Raw genomic sequence first — 20,287 nt, 5'->3', positions numbered from 1 at the left:
ATCAACATTTTCTGGTCGATTCCACACCGTTTCTTTCACAATGCACTCGCATGACCAGAACTCAACTTCATCTTTAAAGTTATTGCCCCAAAACCCTGAACTCCTCGCACCCTGTTCTAAAGAATTGCCCTACTCTTGCTGCTTTCAATGCGTGTCTTCAAACACATTTTAATTTCTTTTACCATTCTTCTTTGTTCTTTATCACTGTATGCTTTGTATTATAATGTTCTTTTGCTTTGTCTGAATTTGAATTTTATTAGTAAACTTCATTCATATACATGAACATTTCGTTCCACAAGACATATATAAAAAATTATATCAACAAGAACATCAACAAGTGGTATAGTTTCTCGAGTAATCACAAATTAACAATAAATATTGTAGCTTGTATATACAGTGGTAAATGATATTATAACAAATACTTATATGACATGTACTAGCCTACGTTTGACAATAAAGATTCAAACAAATGGGAATGATACAAATTCCCTTGCAAGTTCTTAAGTTTGAAGGTATTTTTCCGGACATCTATGTCTTCCAGTTTCTATCGGTAGGTTATGTGAACTAATTCTAAATCGGCAGGTATTTGTTCGTAGTCCACGGTTTTTAACGGTTAATAAATATTTCTCTGATTGTATACTCTGCTTGAATAGATTATGTGTTCTCAATTTATTTTGTTCATTGCCATTTACACAATCACTACATAAATCCATCAAGAACTGGCGATGGTAAGAGTCTTCCATTTTGGTTTCTATTTCTTCTCCAACTACTCTATCACTATCGGTAATTTGTAATTATTTGCTTTTTATGCGCTTTGTATTTTATGAAAAGGCTCTTTATAAATGAAGTTGACAATTCTAATAACTCTTACACTGTATTTTATTATTATGGTACTATTTTGTAATATCATTTTGTGTATTACCGGTAACCATGAAAGATAAATTAAGTTCGTTTTCTGTAATCAAATTATACTGGTAAACTGGACGCTAATTATGATTTCGATTTTCATTGTGATCTTATTTGTGTATTTGTCAATATTCATACCAAAAGCACAACATATACGATAAAGTAGGAAAATATTAAAAATGGTAAAAAAATAGAGGCGAGAAAGGGACAGAGAGAGGGGGTGATAGATAGAGAGAGAGAGAGAGAGAGAGAGAGAGATGTAAAGTTGTAATGAGGGAGAAGGGGGAAGATGAAAACAGCTACAAATAGATAGATAGGTCGCTATTTTTTCCCAATGTATTATATATGTAATGTAATATACGATACTGAAAGAAGCGAAGTGGACAGAGAAGAGGAGAATGAGAGAAAAAAAGAGAAGGTGAGATAAGGAAGAAGGAAGAGGTAAGGAGAAGAGAGGGGAAAGGGAAAAGAATGAGAAAAACAAGGGAAGGTGAGATAAGAAAGAGAGAGAAAGAAGAGAGGGGATTAAGAAAGATAGAAAGTAGAGGGGAGTGACAGAAAGAGAGAGGGAAACATAGAGGTCCGATAGAGACTGAAAAGAGGGAATTAATCTTTAAAGTCAGATTTTCGTTAGCATAAACAAAAAATAGAATAGTAATTTAGAATCAATAGGAAGTAGCCCCAACAGAAAACACACATATAGCCTACATTTATAAAAAGGCATAAACTCTTGCAACAAAATAATTGCGTCAATCCTGCCTTCATTTATACACAACACGCAGAATCAAATAACGGAAACTAGCGTAGACAGAAATTGGGGCTCTGTCATGTTCGTTATTAGAAACAGACTAGCGCCATCTATCAGAAATCAGTAACAATCGCCGTGATTTTTTTTTTAAATGGTGTATAGCGCCATCTCTTTAGGTTTGTGACTAAATAGATAAAGAGTAAAATCCAGATTAAAGTTACTATGTCCCTTGTGCAGGCCAAACAAATGAAAAGGTTAAATTCCAATGGCCTTTAAAAGATAATACTAATCTAGAACTCCCTTTAAAAAAAAGGGGGCTTGAAAATGTCTTTAAGTGGGAAAATAACGACTAATAGTTGTAAAATCGACTTAAAAGCTATAGAGCCAATAAGTAGTAGTCTTGATTTTCATACCATTGTACCGCATGGTCGTACGTTTTATGCTGTGCAAATATTCAATCAGTTTAGTTTTCGCCATTACAAGAAGTGGGCTATTGATGTAGACAAATCCTTTACAGCTCATTTTATGTATGTTATTACCAAAGAAGAGGGAAAGCCAGTCAGTCACTCAATACTGACAATAGTGTCTGACAGTGAAGTCTTGAAAGTAAACGGGTTTCCTTGCATAATTTGAGTATTAGAACACTGCAAACTTTTAAATTTCACAGATAGGACATACCTGACATATTCATAATTCCAGTAAAGTTCTGCAGAATTTGAGGTTGGCTGCAAAAAGGACACTTTAAGTTAAGAATTTAGACAATCTTAATTTAATCAGATTTAAAGGTACTATGTCCCATTTGAAAAATAATACTAATTTAGAACTTCCCTAAAAAAATGGGGCTTGAAAATGTCAAGTGGGAAAATAACGACTATTAGTTGTCGAATCGACTTAAGAGCTATAGTGCTAGCTAGTAATGGCCTGATTTTCAGACCAATTAAGGTAGATCTTCATGTATATTTGTATTTAAATATAATTTTTGAGTCATTCTGGGCCACGCGCCCGGGGGCCACGTACCTGGTTAAATTATTCTTCACGCGTTCATATTTTATTTTTACCTTGAAGATACCATAATTGTTACCAAGTTTTTAAAAAAATCTGTCGTCTACATTTAGAGTTTCTAGGATCAGGAACTGCTCTGAGGCTGAAAAGGGGTCAAATCTTCGGAAAAGTATAGGTAATTAACATCGTTTTTTCATTGCATAATAATCTTAATTCTAAGGTTTTGAAATTTAGCTCTAAATTATTTCATGTGATGCTTATATTCAGTTGCTAGCCAGTTTTTCTCGATCGTCTCCAAAAGAGGATTTGAACATGTAGTCCCATGTGTTGTGTAATTTGTATGGGAAATGATGACAAATAATAGTCTTTGTGCATGTGTGAGACATAGACGCATATGCGGTTAGCTCTGATCTGTAGTGTATATATAATATTGCAAGACATGCAATGTCTCTTTTGTTAAACTGCTGAGGTGGAAATTGACCGGACATCTAGCAACAGACGGCTACGCTGACTCGAGCTGCTGCAAATCTTTGCTGATGAAAATTTATATTGCCATGGAATGGTAACTAATTCTTCTCTTGAAACCGTAACAAAATGTATCTCCAGGGTCCAGGCCACGATTTCAATTTAAAAAAAATTAAAAACTGTGGATAAATGAGGCCAAAAGTTGGATTTAAAAAAAAAATAAATAACCTCCCTTACTTTCTCAAGTCAAGAGTGATGCAATGACATGTTTGGGACGAAAATCCCATTTCTTATGAATAACATGTATTTTTATAAAGTGGTCAGGGGGATTTCGCACCATAACATTTGCGTTTTTCCACTAGGGGGGGTTTTAGCGGATCCCCCATATGCTTTTCGAATTCATCTTGTGAGAAATGAAAATTAATTTTGCCATGGCAAGATTAAATTCTTTTCAGGAATTTCTCTTTTTATTTTAAACAGTTACTAAATGTACTTCCATATCTTCATATCGTCTTGATTCTCTCTTTCTCTCCCCATCAGGAAAGCTAGGGTTAAGAACACAGCTCATGACTTCTACCTATGACTTAAGCAGTGCTGAGCCTGAGATGATGAAGGAGAACACTTCAAGAAGGATGGGTATAGGTGGCCGTCTCCGGGAGTATTGGCTAGCCTTCAAGCTAGTCTTTAGGTCACTCACCTATAACTCCTTTACGTCTAGCAGTATGGCGATTGACATTGCCATGGAGCCTGTTATCTGGACTGTGGAACACATCACTAAGTACATGGGACCTGTAAGTAGTAGTTTGGTGTTTTTTTAAATTTTATTTTCTTTGCCTCATCAGAGGATTTATTAGGTATACATGGTTTACATTCAAAGATACAATGATACAAATCAAACTTAAACAATCAGAAAAGCATCATAATTGGTATAAACAAAGAATTGAAATTAATTTTTGTTTTGCAAAGCATTTGAACCATCATTAATATAAGAATTATACTGATAGTTTTGTTTCCCCCTTTTTATTTATTTTTTTATTTTTTAAATAACATGTAACAACTCTTTTGGTAAAAACATGTGCTCTCTGGTCATAATTATATTTAGTAGTATGGTGTTGATACCTACATCATTGTAATTAGTAAATCATTACTTACATGTAGTTCTTCTCTTGTAAGAGGCAGCAGAATATTAAAATGAAACTGTTATGAACATAAAGAATTTACTATATGTCTCTTGTGGTCATGGTGACCCTCCCCCCCCCCCCCCCTCCAAAAAATAACCCTGACTGGGTGTGTCATTCACCCGTAATTTAAGGGCCATGACCCAGTGGGTTCGTTATTCACAGATCACCATCTCCCAGCAAGGTACTAACCTACACTCAATGCCATAACCTAAACCACCAGAGAAAAGAAATTCTAATCTACACTATTTCAGCTAATTTTGCTAGTCGGGTCTAAATGAGGAGGATACTTGAGAAAAGAAAAAGTGGAGGGAGGGAGTGTCACCGTGACGCAAAAGTCAGTAACCCCTCATGAGAGGGAAAATGCTGACTACAATAAATGATGATGATGATGATGATGATGCACTGCACTGTTGTATAAAATGAGACTTTGGGTTTAATATCAAAACTCAAAATCATCTCTTGAGAGAGAGGTGAGTCAAGAATACTGTACATGTAAGTTTTAACAAATCCCATCATGCAAAAAACTTTTTTATCCGTTCACATTGTTGAACAATTGAATAAAAAGTCAGGACAAATTATCTCATGCTACTTTTCAGAAATCTGACCAAGGTTGACCCAATGTTTGCCGTGGGCTTTAATTCATCAAAGGTAAAGGGTAAGGGTTTGCGTAGCAATTGGGTTTTAGATTTGGTTTAGGTTTAGAGTTAGGTATAGTGTTGGGTCCAGAGCTGAATTTAAGAATTCGGTTAGTGTCAGATATTGATGGGGAACAATTGTCACAGGAACAAGTATTACATTACAACCCAGATGAAGTGCCACTGCACTATTAATCTCCCCCACCAAATGAAACATTTTTATCATATTTGCAGATGATGGTTGGCATGGTGATACTACTTACTACCTTTGTAGTTGTGATCATGTATCTTATAGTTCTGCCCGAGTCCATGGTACGCTCATCCTATGAGCTGTGGATCCATCTCATCTTTGGCCAATGGGTGATGGTCAACATTTTATTCCATTACTACAAGAGTGTGACCACTAAACCTGGACACCCACCACCTGTAAGGATATAAACAAGTTTATTAACTCTTATCCTGCCATAATGAATACAGCCCAGTGCCACAGGGCTAATCTCCATTGTGCCAAGTTTATTTTGAGATAATCTAATAATCTCATGGTGCGATCAATACCGCGTGCAAAGCACTCAGCACAGTACAATGAGCATGAACAATAACTGCTATTACGAATGCGAGCATGCATGCATAAAGTAGCTAAGCTGTGGCTCGCTCGCGTGTACAAAGCACTATAACGGTAGCGTACATGCGGCCTTATGGCAGGATATGAGTTAACAATATTTTTTTTTCTATATGGAACTCCATTTAACAAAAATTAATAGTAATGAAAGCGAAAGTCAGCATAGATGTTATCCTGAAATGTCTATGATGTACATTCGTTAATTCTATATTTCATGTAATTTTTCTGACAAACGCCTGCATGTGTGCTGACAAGTTCTGAAGTTAAAAGAGAAAATCATACCACTCATGAGAAACATACTTTGAGAAAAATAGACAAGGCAAGATTAAAATTGAAAAAGGAAAGGAAAAGGAGTATTTTTATCACTTATGTACATTGAATGATGAAATTGACTTTGATTTTATGTGTACTTCATTAGTGAGCAAGAATTTGCTATCATTTACAAAATTACTGGATGGTTAATTCTTGCAAAACAAGGTCATGTTTTAGACAATTCTTTTATTAGGAGATAGTTAGGTATTTTGTTTTTTAATCTAAAATTAAGGAAGTTACATGTCTAGCACTGCTGTCCCCTGAATACTAAATTTTCCTTTCTCTGGCCTCCATGTATCAGGGTTGGCATATTTCCCGGTTCGGAGGCTTATTTCCCTGACGCCGGGAAATAAGCGGTATTTACCGGTATTTACCGGTAATTACCATATTTTTTCCACTCACTTGTTCATAGGGATTGTCCAATTTTGAACATAATAACAATGGTGGTGAGTATGGTTGCTCTGGTGTGTACTATTTGCGTGGGTGTGTGTGTGTGTGTGTGTTTGTTCGTGTGTTTGTCTATGTCTGTTATTATGAAATGCTAGAAAAAAATGCAGGAAAAAGATCCCAAATATACACCTAATCTAGATATGATGTTCTTCATTAAGTCAGTTGCTAATTACCATATTCATGAATACCTATTAATTAGCATATGAACAAAATGCCATGTGTTTGGGTGTGTACATGTATGCAGTGTGGATTTTATAAATCTGTTTGTGTGTTTCTACTATGAGTGTTGTGCTGCTAATTATTTCAGAACAATATTTTTCAATTGTTGAGGCTAAAAACAAGTTAAATTATTAATAAATAGAGAATTAAAATCATATTTCCTGTTTTTTTACATATTTACCGGACGCCCATCTTATTTACCGGACAATATTTACCGCCCAACCCTGTCCATGTTAGTGGTATGTATCATTGTCATGTCAATACCTGCTTTGAATAATTCGAAAGATAAGTACTTAACATTTTATTGGCCTACTTTCTTTTGTTCTAGGTTGTGTCTGAGACTGGAGCAGGGGGTATATGTAAGAAGTGTATTGGGCCGAAGCCACTGCGTACTCACCATTGCAGTGTGTGCAGAACTTGCATACTCAAAATGGACCATCACTGCCGTATCCTTTATTTCAATCGTCATGATTGCATAACACTGCGATGGACTCTTAGGTCCTTGAACAATGCATATCTCTCCTAAGTGTGAAATGGGTACATGTTAGAACGTGAATGACAGTGTAATTGGATTAGCAGTACTGTTCATAAAATGGCTGCCGGCTGCGATGCTCCCCAAAGGAGCGGAGAGTGTGCACTGACAATGGCAAAGTTGGGATTGAATCCAGTTTTGGGGGTTACAGGGGCTGAGAGCTTTGGTTAACCCCTTTTTACTGGTAAAGTGCTCATTAAAAGTAATTCATATTTAGAAGTAACAATTGTATGAAATGTTCTAGGAACAATAATTGTTGAATGGTCAATTTGTAACATTAATTTATTCAAAAGTCCAGATTTCGAGCCTAGACGCAACCAACACCTTACCTACACGATGACGATTGTGAATAGGTGAATGCCCCTCTGTGTTGTATTTACAATATATGTGTGGACAACCTACTCTCATGATATTAAGAAAGCTTTAGGGTTTCTTATATTTTCATACTTACAATCTCACAATTCATAGAGATTGTTTCTCTTTGTGTGTCCAACAAGAATGTTTCTTTGACTTTCCGATAACCACCAGCCTGGATCAACAACTGTGTGGGTCATTTCAACCATCGTTATTTTATGCTATTCTGCATCTACATGTCCATCGGTTGTATCTATGTCACTATCTCCGTCTGGCCCCAGTTCCGAGATGAGTTCTTTGATGCTAGGGTGAGTACCTTTATTCCTTGTCTAGGATGGAAGTCCATATCGAGGGGTTAGTGACACAAAGATATAACTCCATATTTTGCCATAATGAGTATTTGATATCAAAATGTTCAAAAAGGTGTGGACTTTCCAGGAAACACAAAGATTTAACTCCACTCAACACCACATTGAAGTCAATGGCTGGTGAAACATAGACTTAACTTTTTAAGGCCCAAGTGCTCAGTGACACATAAACCACTTTTTCTCGAAATGGCCAAAATGGAGTTACGTCTTTTTGTCACTGACGCCTGGATATGGTCCTAGAATACTTGTAGCCCACATAACAAATGTGAAAAGTTCCTTCACTCTATAGTTCCTACCTAAAGATGTTACCACCTTGTTCTTAGATGACTTTGCTGGGAGCGATTATCCTGTTAAGGCACTGCCGGGGACTGCCAGTGCCTTAAAAGACGTCACATTGCCTTTAAAGGATGTCACATGTAGCAGTCCACGTTCTTGTTGTGCAAATCTAAAAGTCCCTACTGCTAGGACAACTGCCCCGCGGATTACTACTCAAGAACAACTGCTTGCAAACAATTATCCTCTAGGCAAATTATGATTAAGACAGTTTGCTCCAAAGGCAGGTACCCCTAACCACTACCCTCTTAAAAGGTAATAGTCTATTAGAGCGATTATCAGGATGATTGTTATCCTTGCCTAATGTCTCAGCCTGGCCTCAATTTTAAAATGTGTTCTTTGATGATCAGGTAAATACCTTTACTTCTCAGACTTTTACTGTCTCAGATTTAGGTTTTTGAGGGGGAAAAACAGGATCTATTATTTTTAAATCAATCAACATATATGTATATAAACATATGAAAATTTGTGTTTTTTCTTTCTTTTGGTGCATTAGAAAACCTTTGAGAGCCTGTTTGGAGATTCTATATTTGCCAGGTCAATGGAGATCTACAATCAAGCCAAGGTAAGGGTCTGTATGTGCATGGTAGGCACTAATTCACATAGGATGATATCGGAATCTATTGAAGAAACTCTTTTTCTGAGAGGTTTTAAAAAAAATATACTCGTCCAATTTTGAAAAAAGGGTACTCAATTGTGTAAGAATTTAAAGTGTACTAATCACCAAAACATTATTTTTTTTTCTTGATGTAAGGGGTTCCATGTGGCTATACTGTATTCAAAATATGAGCTTCAAGTATTACTTCTACAATGTCAGTGAAGAGTAAAACGTCTTACTGAGTAGAATAAGGCTCACACAAAACCCAAGTCCAACTTGGGTTCCATGCAAGACCTACATGCAGGGTTTTATGTTATCCTTATTTTCTTCATACTCCTTATAAACCGTTTACGTATAGAATGTCAGGTAGATTTTTTTAAAGGTTGATACATAATAGCTATACACAAATTATTATGGTACACCGTCAGTTAGAGTTCATTGGTAGAAGTCGAGATATATCCATGTTTCTGACTTGTTTTCTAATATTATAGAGATTATGATTATTTGTTCATTACATACTTTTTAATCTAGATGTATTTGTATCTTCACTGCTTTCATAATTTATCAAACATTTGTTGCAGGCTGCAGATACAATCAGAAATATGAATGAGACGGAACTTGTGAAAAATGGAGCACCACTCATCCCGCCAAAGTACACTCTGTCGTTTTCAGAGAGCATGCATCATAAAGCAGTTGTTTATGAATTCTTTGTCTGCTCTGGGGTTACCATAGCATTAGGTATGAACATTATTATTTTTTTTATTCTACATCTTTCATCTATGCATTTTGAACAGTTCCTGAGCCTGGGCAAAAGATTTCTAAAATATGAAATATACTAATAGTTAATGTGGAAGCAAAGACTATTAACATAACGTCAACCAGGAATCACTGAACTTTAATGTAGGTTTTGCCTTCTGTAAGCTCAAACTTTAAGTTATTTCTATGAAGAAGTTTGAACAGTAAACTTGTGTTGTTGTTGACAGGCATTTTCTTGACATGGATATATGTTGACAGAATTTTTTATTTTTTTTGTCTGTTTTTTGGTTGTTGTTATATTAGTCCGGCAGCCAAATGCAGATTATTGGCCTAACCTTGTTTTAGGGTCTATAGTTTTTTTTTCAATGGATTTTGATTGCCTAGACCTTCTATTTCAAGAATCCGATTGCTGACACTCTGTCAGCCTTGAGCAATTTAAGATATATGACGTCATACAAAATGGCCGCCAAAGTACATGATTTTCCTTTAAAAATGAATAATAAATATATAATAAGGATTTTTTCTACAATTTTTGGCAGCCAAATGTCTGTATCTCTCTAGGACCATCACTAACAAAATGTTTTGTGATGTTGCATGGCCATAGATGACCAGCTTATTTGCATATTTTGAATTAGCGCCCTCTATAAACATATTAATTTGAATAAAATATATGTGCCAGCCAAATGCCAATTTCTTAAATCTATGTCACGTTGAAATCATATTAAATGCTTTTGGGGGGCAACAATTGCAGTTGTGCTGCATAATCTTTCATCGTGTTTGGTACAAATTTAGATAGGGTAGGTGTGGGGAATGGAAGACCCTTAAGCACATTTGCATAATTTACATAAACATGAACAATGTTACACATACAGACATTTTTGTATTCCCTTTAGTATTTTTTCTCTTTATTTTGTAACGAAATTGTGGTCATGATGTAACTGATTAATAAGATAACAATGATTAATGACGTCATCACCAAAGGTCTCTCATTACCTACATGTGTAGGTAATTAAGGGACAGTTACAAATCAAGACATTTTAAATACAATTTGAATGAAAATGGGATTGTTATAGTTAGTTCAAACATTTTTTTAAAGAGATATATGGAGCCAATGAACTTACTGAAATTTTGAAACGATTTTAAAACAATGTGGCCCAAAATATTTCTGTAGTTTTTGTGTACAGTAATAAAGGTGTTCTCAATTATGTTAAAATACTTTCAGAATAATGTTCTGGCAATATGACTTTTACATTGATCAAACTCACAGCATAGAAACAACTTCTTAAAATTGAATGCATTCAAATTAGAATGGTGACACGTACGACCAAATATGTTTCATGATAGTGCCTTTCAACATGAAATGGACAACTGGGGAGAAGTAGGCCCCCATCTTGGACCTGGTGTCCCCAATTACCTACACACATTTCTGATCAGACACCATTCATAATGTGAATTGCAACACCCATTCACAACAAACAATGGCCATAAGCTTTCTGTGATGGTTGGCACATTTCATAAACTTCGTTTTAAAACTAATTTTTAAGAGCCACCCCTAAATATCTGCATACACCACAACATTCAGTGAAAATTGTGTTTTTATATCAGAGCAAATTTTTACGATCAAAATTGCTAATATCTTGGTCAATTTTGCCAATTTTCTCGGAGAGAGAACGCATTGTAGTCTTCGAAATGAATTGGATATATGCAGAAGTGTTGTTTAAGGCCACATATGTCGCTATATCAATATTGGAGCCAACACGGACAGACAGTGATGGGTTCAAGCTTGGTGGTCTCCAATTCCCCACACCTACCCTACATATGTCAAGAAAAAAAATGGCTATGAAAGAATTCATTTTTCATCAAATCGGTGAGAAGTGGTTTTACGGCACACATTATTATTCAATTGATAGGCTTTATTTAGACCAGCATTGCTCCAACGTCAGTGAATGTGGATAAAGCAGTTGACATCTATACTAGACAGATGCATGAATTTCAAAAGATATTACCTGGTGGATTCTATGACACAATTTCCAAGAAAGTTCAAACCATGGCTGCCATGAAGAAGTCAATGTTGAGATACGAAAATCTATGAAAAGTTGATCTACTCCAGAGTAATAGGACTGCAGACAAGTTCAAGAGAGGTCAATATCAAGGACATTTTGTCATAAGAGCTTTCACCAGTCCCAACAGCACTTTTTGATGATTCTGGAAACGAGCACTCCCATGTCAAAGACGGACTTATAGAATTTGACAAACGTTGAGATGTCAGCCAGGCATGAGACACTGGAACAACCTTGTACAGTCATTGATGGTTGTGCTCTGCTGTGGATGAAAATCTGATGATTTTTGCTTGGTGTTTGACAGATCCGAGAGTATCTAGAGGTCATAACGGGTCGAGAGTCTTCCAACTGAGTCCCGCGTCACTGCTGCCCTCCAAGAAACTATCTCTTACTATTCGTCGTCGTCGTCGTTGTCATATAGATCATGGCTCACCATTGTGACCCGTTTGATGAGACCTTTTGATCGGCATCTGTCTCCTGCAATCCGGTAGAGTGTCTTTAGTATTTAGAGGGTGGCTAGTGATTTCCCGAAGGTCGTCAGTCCATCTGAGCTTGAGTCTTCCTTTGTTACGTGTTCCTTCAAAGGTACCTTGAATGATAATTTGTCAAGGTTGTCTCCTGATCTTCTGCTAACGTGACCAAACTATTGTAGCTTGTACCGTCAATCCTGGTAGCAAGTGGCGGTTGATCTCCGATGATGGACATTAATTGTGTCCATTGGTGTTGTAATCTCTTCATGATATCCCAAGTAGCTTCCTCCAACACCACATTTCAAAGGCAGATATTGCCGAGCTTCCACCCTCCTTGACAATCATTGACCCAAGAACATTATATAAACTTGTCCACTTGATCAACTTCTTCTCCATCAACCACCATGCTCTGTTGCATGTAGTTAATTTCCACCAATCATGATCTAGGTCTTTTTCCCATTGAGGTAGGGTCCAAATTATTCACTTGCATCCTTCACTCTTTTTTAAAGAGTTCTAGTAGTTCTTCTGATGTTCTTGTTATAAGTGTTGTCAGTGGCATACTGAGCAAAAACACTTAGAGGGGCAGAAAAACAATCTGCATCACCACCACTCATACATGTTACATGCAGGCCCCGCAGAACTTTTTTAAAATCGGGGTGGGGGGGGGGGGAGTGAAGTATTTACGATCAGGAAGAGAGGAGCGCAAATTGGCGTGGTGTTTAAGGGGCACAGCCCCTGGAAGCTCAAGGGTTTCAGGCATTTATTAACTGTAAGATGAACATATTTTAATACCTCATTTCACCTCGGGTCACTTTCTTTCTTTCTTTCTAGTTCTCTTCAACATACTTTATACAAAAAGTGAGGGGACTCGAGTCCCCTGAGCCCCGCTGTTCTGCGGACCCTGACATGTAGGCTTTTAAATAAGCATATTTTTTGCTTGACTGTGAATTTAGGATTTGTCATTTTCCAACATACGCTTAACAAATAATAATTTACTAAAAAGTGAGAAAAAACCGAGGAAAATCATGTCATTTCAGCAACATTTGTAAATCACTGGTATCGAATATATAGAAAAAACAGTTTGAATTTTGTTTGGGGGTTTAACTGTCCCCAACCCCCCCCCCCCCCCAACCCTTCCCCATCAATACGCCAGAGAGTGTTGTATTGTCGGCGTATCTTAGGTTGGTGATCGTTCGTCCACCAACAGAAACTTGACCATAAAATGCCTTTCTCATAATGAATACAGCATAGATGGTGATAGGATGCAGCCTTGACGGACAACTTGACCAATAGTGAACCTTTCGGTGTAGCCATTCTCTGTTCTTACTGTTGCTTCTAGGTATTGGTAGAGCGACTGGATGAGTTGAATTATGTATGCTGGAAAGCCCATCCAGCTCATAATCTTCCATAGGCGTTTATGTTGTACGCAGTCAAAAGCTTTGGAAAGATCAATAAAGCTAGGGAGAGAAGTTGTTGAAACGTGTCTCTAATGTTGCTAACTTCACTATCTTTTCATGACAACAAACTACAGTTGATCGACATCGTAATTATATGCGCGAGTCTGCAGGATGATTGGGTGCTCAGAAATAGGCAAAAGCACAAGCAGGCCTTTACCGTCAAGATGAGGTTCCTGTTGCAGTGATTCCAGGCAGTGATGTCATGGCAAGGAAAGGTCTGTCCACAACATAGTTACGATGAAGCAGGCAACATCGAAGTACAGCAAGCGATTTGAATTGATGCTAATGAGAAGATGTATGTTAGGGTCCTAGTGGATGACACAGACGTCTACGTACTACTTTTGCATCGATCATTATCTACATGACGGACTTATAAAACGCCAATGACCATGGAGACGCCCCTTCACAAATTGAACTGTTATTGATGTTCCTGCTAATGTAGACAATTAAGTTAGGAGATATCATTCCATCGATGTTGGCAGGACATGCGTTGACGGGATGCGACACTCTTGGGGCATACTTTGGCATTGGATAGGGTACAATGCTGAAAGTGATGAAGCAGAAGATTCGACTCCCTAGGACTTAGTTGGCAATGTTGATGCAGCATGGTCATATGTCATCACTCAACCTACTCAATGCTTTGCTTCATGTTATGGACAGTCAACAACCAACTGAATGTCAGAGGCTCGTATCGATCAACGTGTGGCTATCAAGGGTCCGAAGACTAGGAGCTCCAAATACCCCCAAACCTTGCCTCATTACCTCAAACTACCTCAAGCGTTTGTAGAAAATGTTATTAAAAGAGAGCTCATTTGCAAACATGCGTGTGGAAGCACGCATTACAGTCACGACCTCACTTTGCAGAATTAAGTGTTAAATGACACCCTCTTCCGCATGGAATATTTTAGGGCTCCCAACACTTTAGAGGGCTTTTAAACAAATTTCAAGATTTTGAAGCAAACTTATAAACGGATATAGTCCTGTATCGTATCGGTAGTTCGTAATTTGTAGGTTAATTTAAAAGAATCTAGTACCTTAGAATACAAATCTAGTTTCTTAACGCTGTCACTGAAAATGGGCATTTATCACCATATGCCACCTCATATCTATGGGACAGAGAGCATAAAATTCAACCATGTTTTCTTCGAGTATAAAATTACAAAATAAAAATAAATGTGCAGCACAATTTTTACTCACTGTATCCAGTGCATCTGACTCATGACATATGATAATCTCATGTTAGAAATTGGTATTTGGCCATCATTTTGAACTTTTCAAGTTAATGTGTCTATAGAGGGCGCCATTCCGAATTATGCAAATTTGCATATCATTTGTGATCATACAGCATCGCAATTTTTATTTAGTGATGATTCTAGAAAAAAATTAAGATATTTGACTGCCATTTAATGTAGTAAAATGCTGTTAAAACTTTTTATATCATTAATTTTGGTTAAAAAGGGGATTTTGGCGGCCATTTTGTATGACGTCACATATCTCAAATTGCTCAATGCTGACAGAGTGTCAGCAATCGAATTCTTCAAATTGATGGTCTAAGGAACTATAATCCGAAGAAAAAAACACTATAGACCCTAAAACAAGGTATATCGAGATGGCTGCCGGACTATATATATATATATATTTTCTCCTGTTGCTATTGGTTGCATGTAGGTGCCCTCTGTTTTTAGGAGTTACCGAATTCTAAGCAATATCTGATTTTTTTTCTTCAGGTGGACTGTCTATATGGCATGCTAGACTGGTCAGTAGAGGGGAGACTAGTATAGAGAAACACATCAATGATGAAGAGAGAAAGAGACTCAGTAAACTCAAGATAGTAAGTATTAGAGTTTTAATATGATTTTCCCAAGTGCATGGTTTGATTTATTTTCACTGAAAGTTTAAGAAGTCGGCAAATTTTACCTTCGTAATTTTCTTTATTTGTCTGTGATACGATATGGGCCTACAAATTGTATTTCTTAAAAAGTCAATACTTCTCTATATTTTATTGATTCCATTTATATATTAAAAAGATACATTAGCTACGGTACTTCTAGATCAAGTATCAAACTGTTAAATATTGTAACTACATGTGGAAAAGTCAAATAAGCTTTCCTTGTTTTAAATATACTAGTTACAAGAACAACATACAAATATTTTCTGCAAGGCTATTTATAAGATGCAAAACAAATTATTGCAGTATTTGAGTATTAAATTTAGCCATATTTCCTTGTAATAATATGTAAGTTTTAAAATAATATGTTTTAAAAGGTTTTTTGTGGTCATTTGATATGTATCTATGATCGGTATTAGTCACAAATCATGTTTAGTTGTAAAATCTAAATTTATATCATCTTTTATTTCTGTTTCTTTGTTCCAGGTCTACAAGAATCCATATGACTTTGGAGTAAGGAAAAACTGGGAAATCTTGTTAGGAATCAATGTTAGACATAGGTAAGTCCTCCTTTTAGAAACAGGTTTATTCTCAGAATACTAGAACTTGGTTCACAATTATCAAAACAGTAAAGTAAAACTGTGTTGATAAAGTATTTGTTGTATTGAATGTAAAAAACCCACATGAAAGGAAATTACATCTGGTTGGACTACCTTATAGTGTAAAAAGATGAATTTGTAAAAGCTTGAATTTATAAAAAATCAGCTTAAAACTATTTTACCTGGCATCCTATGGCTAACTGATAAGGAGTATAAGGAAGATAAAGAACAACATGACTCCTGCACACAGAATTTTGGTTCTGTGCCGACTCTATTCTATGCGAGTGCATACAGATGCATCAACAAGTCTACTCATAAGTCATTCTTATTTAGTTCATTGAGAGTGTTCCGTGCAGTATCTCTGTACAGACTAATATTTGAAGCTCAGACTTTGAATATAGTATAGCGTTGCGGAACCCTAACATAGAAAATATATAACCTGGTGATTGGTACACTTTAAGATGAGATTGCTCTCATTGTGTTATTGGCTCCTTCAGTGTATTATCTTACCATGATTTTATTTCTTCTCCTTCTTCTTCTCTCTTCTTCTTCTCTCTTCTTATTCTCTCTTCTCTTCTTCTTCTCTCTTTCTCCTTCTCCCTTTTCTCCTTTCTTCTTCTTTCTTCTTCTTCTTCTTCTTCTTCTTCATCTTCTTCTTCTCCTTCTCCTTCTCCTTCTCTTCTCTTCTCTTTCTCCTTCTCCCTCTCCTTCTCTTTCCCTTCTTCTCCTCCTCCTCCTTCTCTTCCTCCTCCTCCTTCTCTCTTTCTCCTTCTCCTCCTTCTCCTTCTCCTTATCCTTCATTTTGCATTCACGCAGGTCTTTCATCAGGCATGTACTCTTTCCTTCATCTCACTTACCAGAGAGAGATGGTGTACACTGGATCAACCAGCTGACCCCAGGTTACGTTGCAAAGAGTGTGCCTTGACCTTTGACCTTTGACCCGTGCTCTCAATCATGTACTAGAAAAATCATGTCCTTATTTATGTTGAGACCCTTTTTTTTATATGTAGGAATATAAATATAAGTATAAATATGTTTTTTCAGAAAGAATGATAATGATAATCATGTTCTTGTATAGTACCCTGCAATTAGCACCCTGTCACATTATGATACATGTATAAAGGCTCGATGCGATTCCAAAGTAATTAAGAATGTATTACCCAGATCCTATCTCTGTCAAACCATTAACAGAGCACAGTGCATCCCAAGGTATAATTCCTACCATGTAGCCATTAACTACACCTGGGTCAAGAGTGGCAGTTATAGATTAATGTCTTGCCAACAGACATGAGTGTGTGGCGACAAAATGGAGTGAGTTGAGCTCATCGATTTGTGTTGGGTGGTTTGCTGAAGCTTGTGCAATCTTTCAGCACAAACTCACTTTATGAAAGATCATGAAATTGAAAAATATAAAGTGATAGCGATGTAGGCAGGCCTAAATCTACTTTAATCTATAGGTATGATGATAACAAGTCTTTCAGGTAAGATCATCTATGGGCTTTCCACAACATGTTGTGTGGACAAGACTAGCTTTTAGAGTTTACCAATAGGACAAGGAAAGTTCTTTTGCAGTAAATAAGGTAGGCGTGGGATCAGAGAAAGACACTCTGTTCCTCGGACAGAACGTTAACTGGAGGCCCTGTGTGTAGGGGAGTCGCACCCAATGCTCGTTAATACGCTTCACTTCTTGCAAAGAGTAGAGTGTAAACTTCATGTTAAGTGTACATGCATACACAACTGGTAGTCTAACGTACATACAGATCTTTGGGGTAGGCTGCACAGCCCTATGAAGATTAGAAGCAGAAGAAAAAGAAATTCCCCTCTATCTTAAAGAGAACATCTTGTGATATGGGGTTGACAGAGAACTATGTACTATGCATAAAATCTATGATAAAATATTAGTTGTTGTTTTATTGGCGTGTATCATTAATTTATGAACTTTTTACGCTGAATTCAAATGGCATTAAACAAAACTAAATGGAAGCAAAAGAAAGAAGGACAAAAATGTCTTATAAGGGGTGAAGTCTTGTGTAGTGCCCAAGAATTTTTTAAATGTTATTATTGTGTCTGCATGTCTGGCGATTTTTGTCTCCCTCTATCTATGCCCACTTGCCCATCTTTTAGTAAAAAAGGAAATTGAAAGTAGCCCTCCCCCCCTCCCCCACCCCTCACCATGCCCTTATGGATGAATAAATGCTGCATGTGACTTATGATGAGATAAATGAAAGGAGAAATGCATGAGCTGCATCATATGTTTGGTTAATTGCATTTTTAAAAACCAAAGACAAGTTGCATGATCACACCAAATCACTACAAAGCTATTAGAATTGGTCTATTTGTGTATAGTGAATCCTCAGTACTGTCTTTCATGTGTTTTATTTTCTTTTGACTGACCAGAGATAACCAACTGGTCATATCATTATCTACATGATTGACGGCATAGAAAATCCCACAAAGATTATGCATTGTTGAAAATACTGTAATTTGAATTATGTAAGGATGCTACAATGTTATTTCAATTGACTGTATATGATTGTTTGATTGTTCAAAAGCATATATTTATCAAATTCATTTTACCAAAAAGACATGCCACATATGATAGAATGTATCACCTAGCACATCTATAGCTACACGTATCTGCCTTCAACAGATCTTGTTGTGATAAACATTATACGTATTTCAAATATTATGTGAAAAGTATGAAAATACTAGGGTAAAGAATCCATAGCATAAAATTAATAATGGTAAAGCAAAAACCAGCAGAATTCAGCAAATTAATGGCTCTGCATAATGTTGTATATCAGATGTCAGCTTTTTTGGATTTTGTATATCAATAAACTTAAAGCTAGCTTGGTAGAAATATAAAATTTCTCAGCTGTTGATCATGAATGTCACTTTAATATGCAGAGATCATAGTGGTTAGCAATAGATCATGTTTGAAATATAATCGTTAATTATATTAATTAATTCAAAATCTTAATCAGGTTATCATATTTTAATAATAAATGATATTGTGTGATCCATAAACTCTTCCTTTCATTTCTGTGGCAATAATTTTGAAGGTGGTCATATTTGATTTCTTTTGTCTTTATTGAAATTCATCTCTGATAGCATTACTATTCCACCTTGAATTTAATTTGCTAACTATATGAAACAGACATTGCTAGTGAGTTTATCATGCAAATATTCATATTTGTATTTTGTTCTTATTTACAAATCATAGTATGTCTATTACAGAACAGACCCCAAGTGTTAGTGTATTGTTTGTCTGTTGGTTTTTTTTTTTTTTTTTTAAATTTTAATATTGATGAATACATTCTTTACAAAGTATTGTAAAAAGAAAGCCCAGAAAAACACATTATTTTTCTCTTGTGTGCTGCTTTTGTATCAATCTTATGCCTATGCACTCTAAAGTACATGTTTAAAAAGGGTTGTATGGTATACTTTGATGAACAAGTTCTACTCATTGGTAAATCACAGACGTGTTTAACTATGGTTTTATAATATGGTGATGGTCTTTCTATATTAAACAGAACAATAACATATCCATATGCCATTACACGCTCGCCTATCAAAAAGAAATAGAATTCAATAAATCATGATTATAATTTGTCTCAAAATCGTAGCACATTATGATGAGAGTGCATGAGCATACCTGTATTTGGAATAGACAAAATGCATATTTCATTTCTCTTCATCACTTGTTTTTTTCTTCAGTTACCTTATATTAGTCACATGACCAGTGCACATTCCAATCGGATACCACTTTCATTTTTATACTATTTATCTATGATTTGATACTAAGTTGATGTATATAAATGATACCTATTAGCAATACATTATACAGTGAAATATGATGCTAATTTGTGTAGGTCTAAGCTCTGATCTGTCTGAAAGTGAAATGGAGAATTTCATGGATGAATATGAATTTTAAAAATGTGTCATGTATTCTGATAATGTAAACAAAGGAGGCATGTTGAATATTGATATGAAATGTAATGTATATTTGTGCGATTATCATAATGTATAAACGTATACATGTATTTACATTGTTTTTGATACTGTGTTATTCCTTTTGACAGTACTGATGTTATTTTTGTTTTTTTACACTACTATTTTAATTACTTCCTTTGATTTTTGCAGTGCATTATCATTTTTTGTTTTGATAATATCTTGTATTATTTTCATGAAACTGTTTCAAAATGGCCTGGAAAGTTATAAATGTTGTGATATTATGTGGTATGGGATAATATAAATAGGACATGAAGGCATGTGACAATGAATCATATCTCTTGATTATTAACGTGACACAAATAAACACCATAAAACAAGGAA

General features: G+C 35.9%; 1 protein-coding gene across 2 annotated transcripts; it reads left to right on the top strand.

The window, feature by feature from the left end:
- The first annotated feature begins 2,721 nt into the window (after positions 1-2,721).
- On the top strand, positions 2,722-20,287 carry LOC589494 (palmitoyltransferase ZDHHC16). 2 transcript variants are annotated; one of them, XM_030986184.1, is made up of 10 exons: positions 2,722-2,831; positions 3,662-3,912; positions 5,172-5,363; positions 6,866-6,983; positions 7,598-7,731; positions 8,621-8,689; positions 9,304-9,460; positions 15,193-15,296; positions 15,840-15,913; positions 16,769-20,287. In XM_030986184.1, exons 2-10 carry the CDS (start codon positions 3,688-3,690, stop codon positions 16,875-16,877), a joined length of 1,182 nt encoding a protein of 393 aa, XP_030842044.1. In that variant the 5' UTR covers positions 2,722-2,831; positions 3,662-3,687; the 3' UTR covers positions 16,878-20,287. The 2 variants fall into 2 exon arrangements, with proteins under 2 accessions (XP_030842044.1, XP_030842045.1); XM_030986185.1 differs by lacking the exon at positions 5,172-5,363.

This window comes from Strongylocentrotus purpuratus, unplaced genomic scaffold, assembly GCF_000002235.5.
Source record: "Strongylocentrotus purpuratus isolate Spur 01 unplaced genomic scaffold, Spur_5.0 spur5_scaffold_15, whole genome shotgun sequence".
NCBI lineage: Eukaryota > Metazoa > Echinodermata > Echinoidea > Camarodonta > Strongylocentrotidae > Strongylocentrotus > Strongylocentrotus purpuratus.
The sequence above is the reverse complement of the archived record's forward strand: the minus strand, read 5'-3'. Positions and strand labels throughout refer to the sequence as shown.

Excerpts from the sequence above, each read along its gene's own strand:
- LOC589494 (XM_030986184.1), top strand. The coding sequence starts at position 3,688 with ATGACTTCTACCTATGACTTAAGCAGTGCTGAGCCTGAGATGATGAAG. Across the intron at positions 5,364-6,865 it reads AACCTGGACACCCACCACCT|GTTGTGTCTGAGACTGGAGC; the intron begins GTAAGGATATAA and ends CTTTTGTTCTAG. Across the intron at positions 8,690-9,303 it reads AGATCTACAATCAAGCCAAG|GCTGCAGATACAATCAGAAA; the intron begins GTAAGGGTCTGT and ends CATTTGTTGCAG.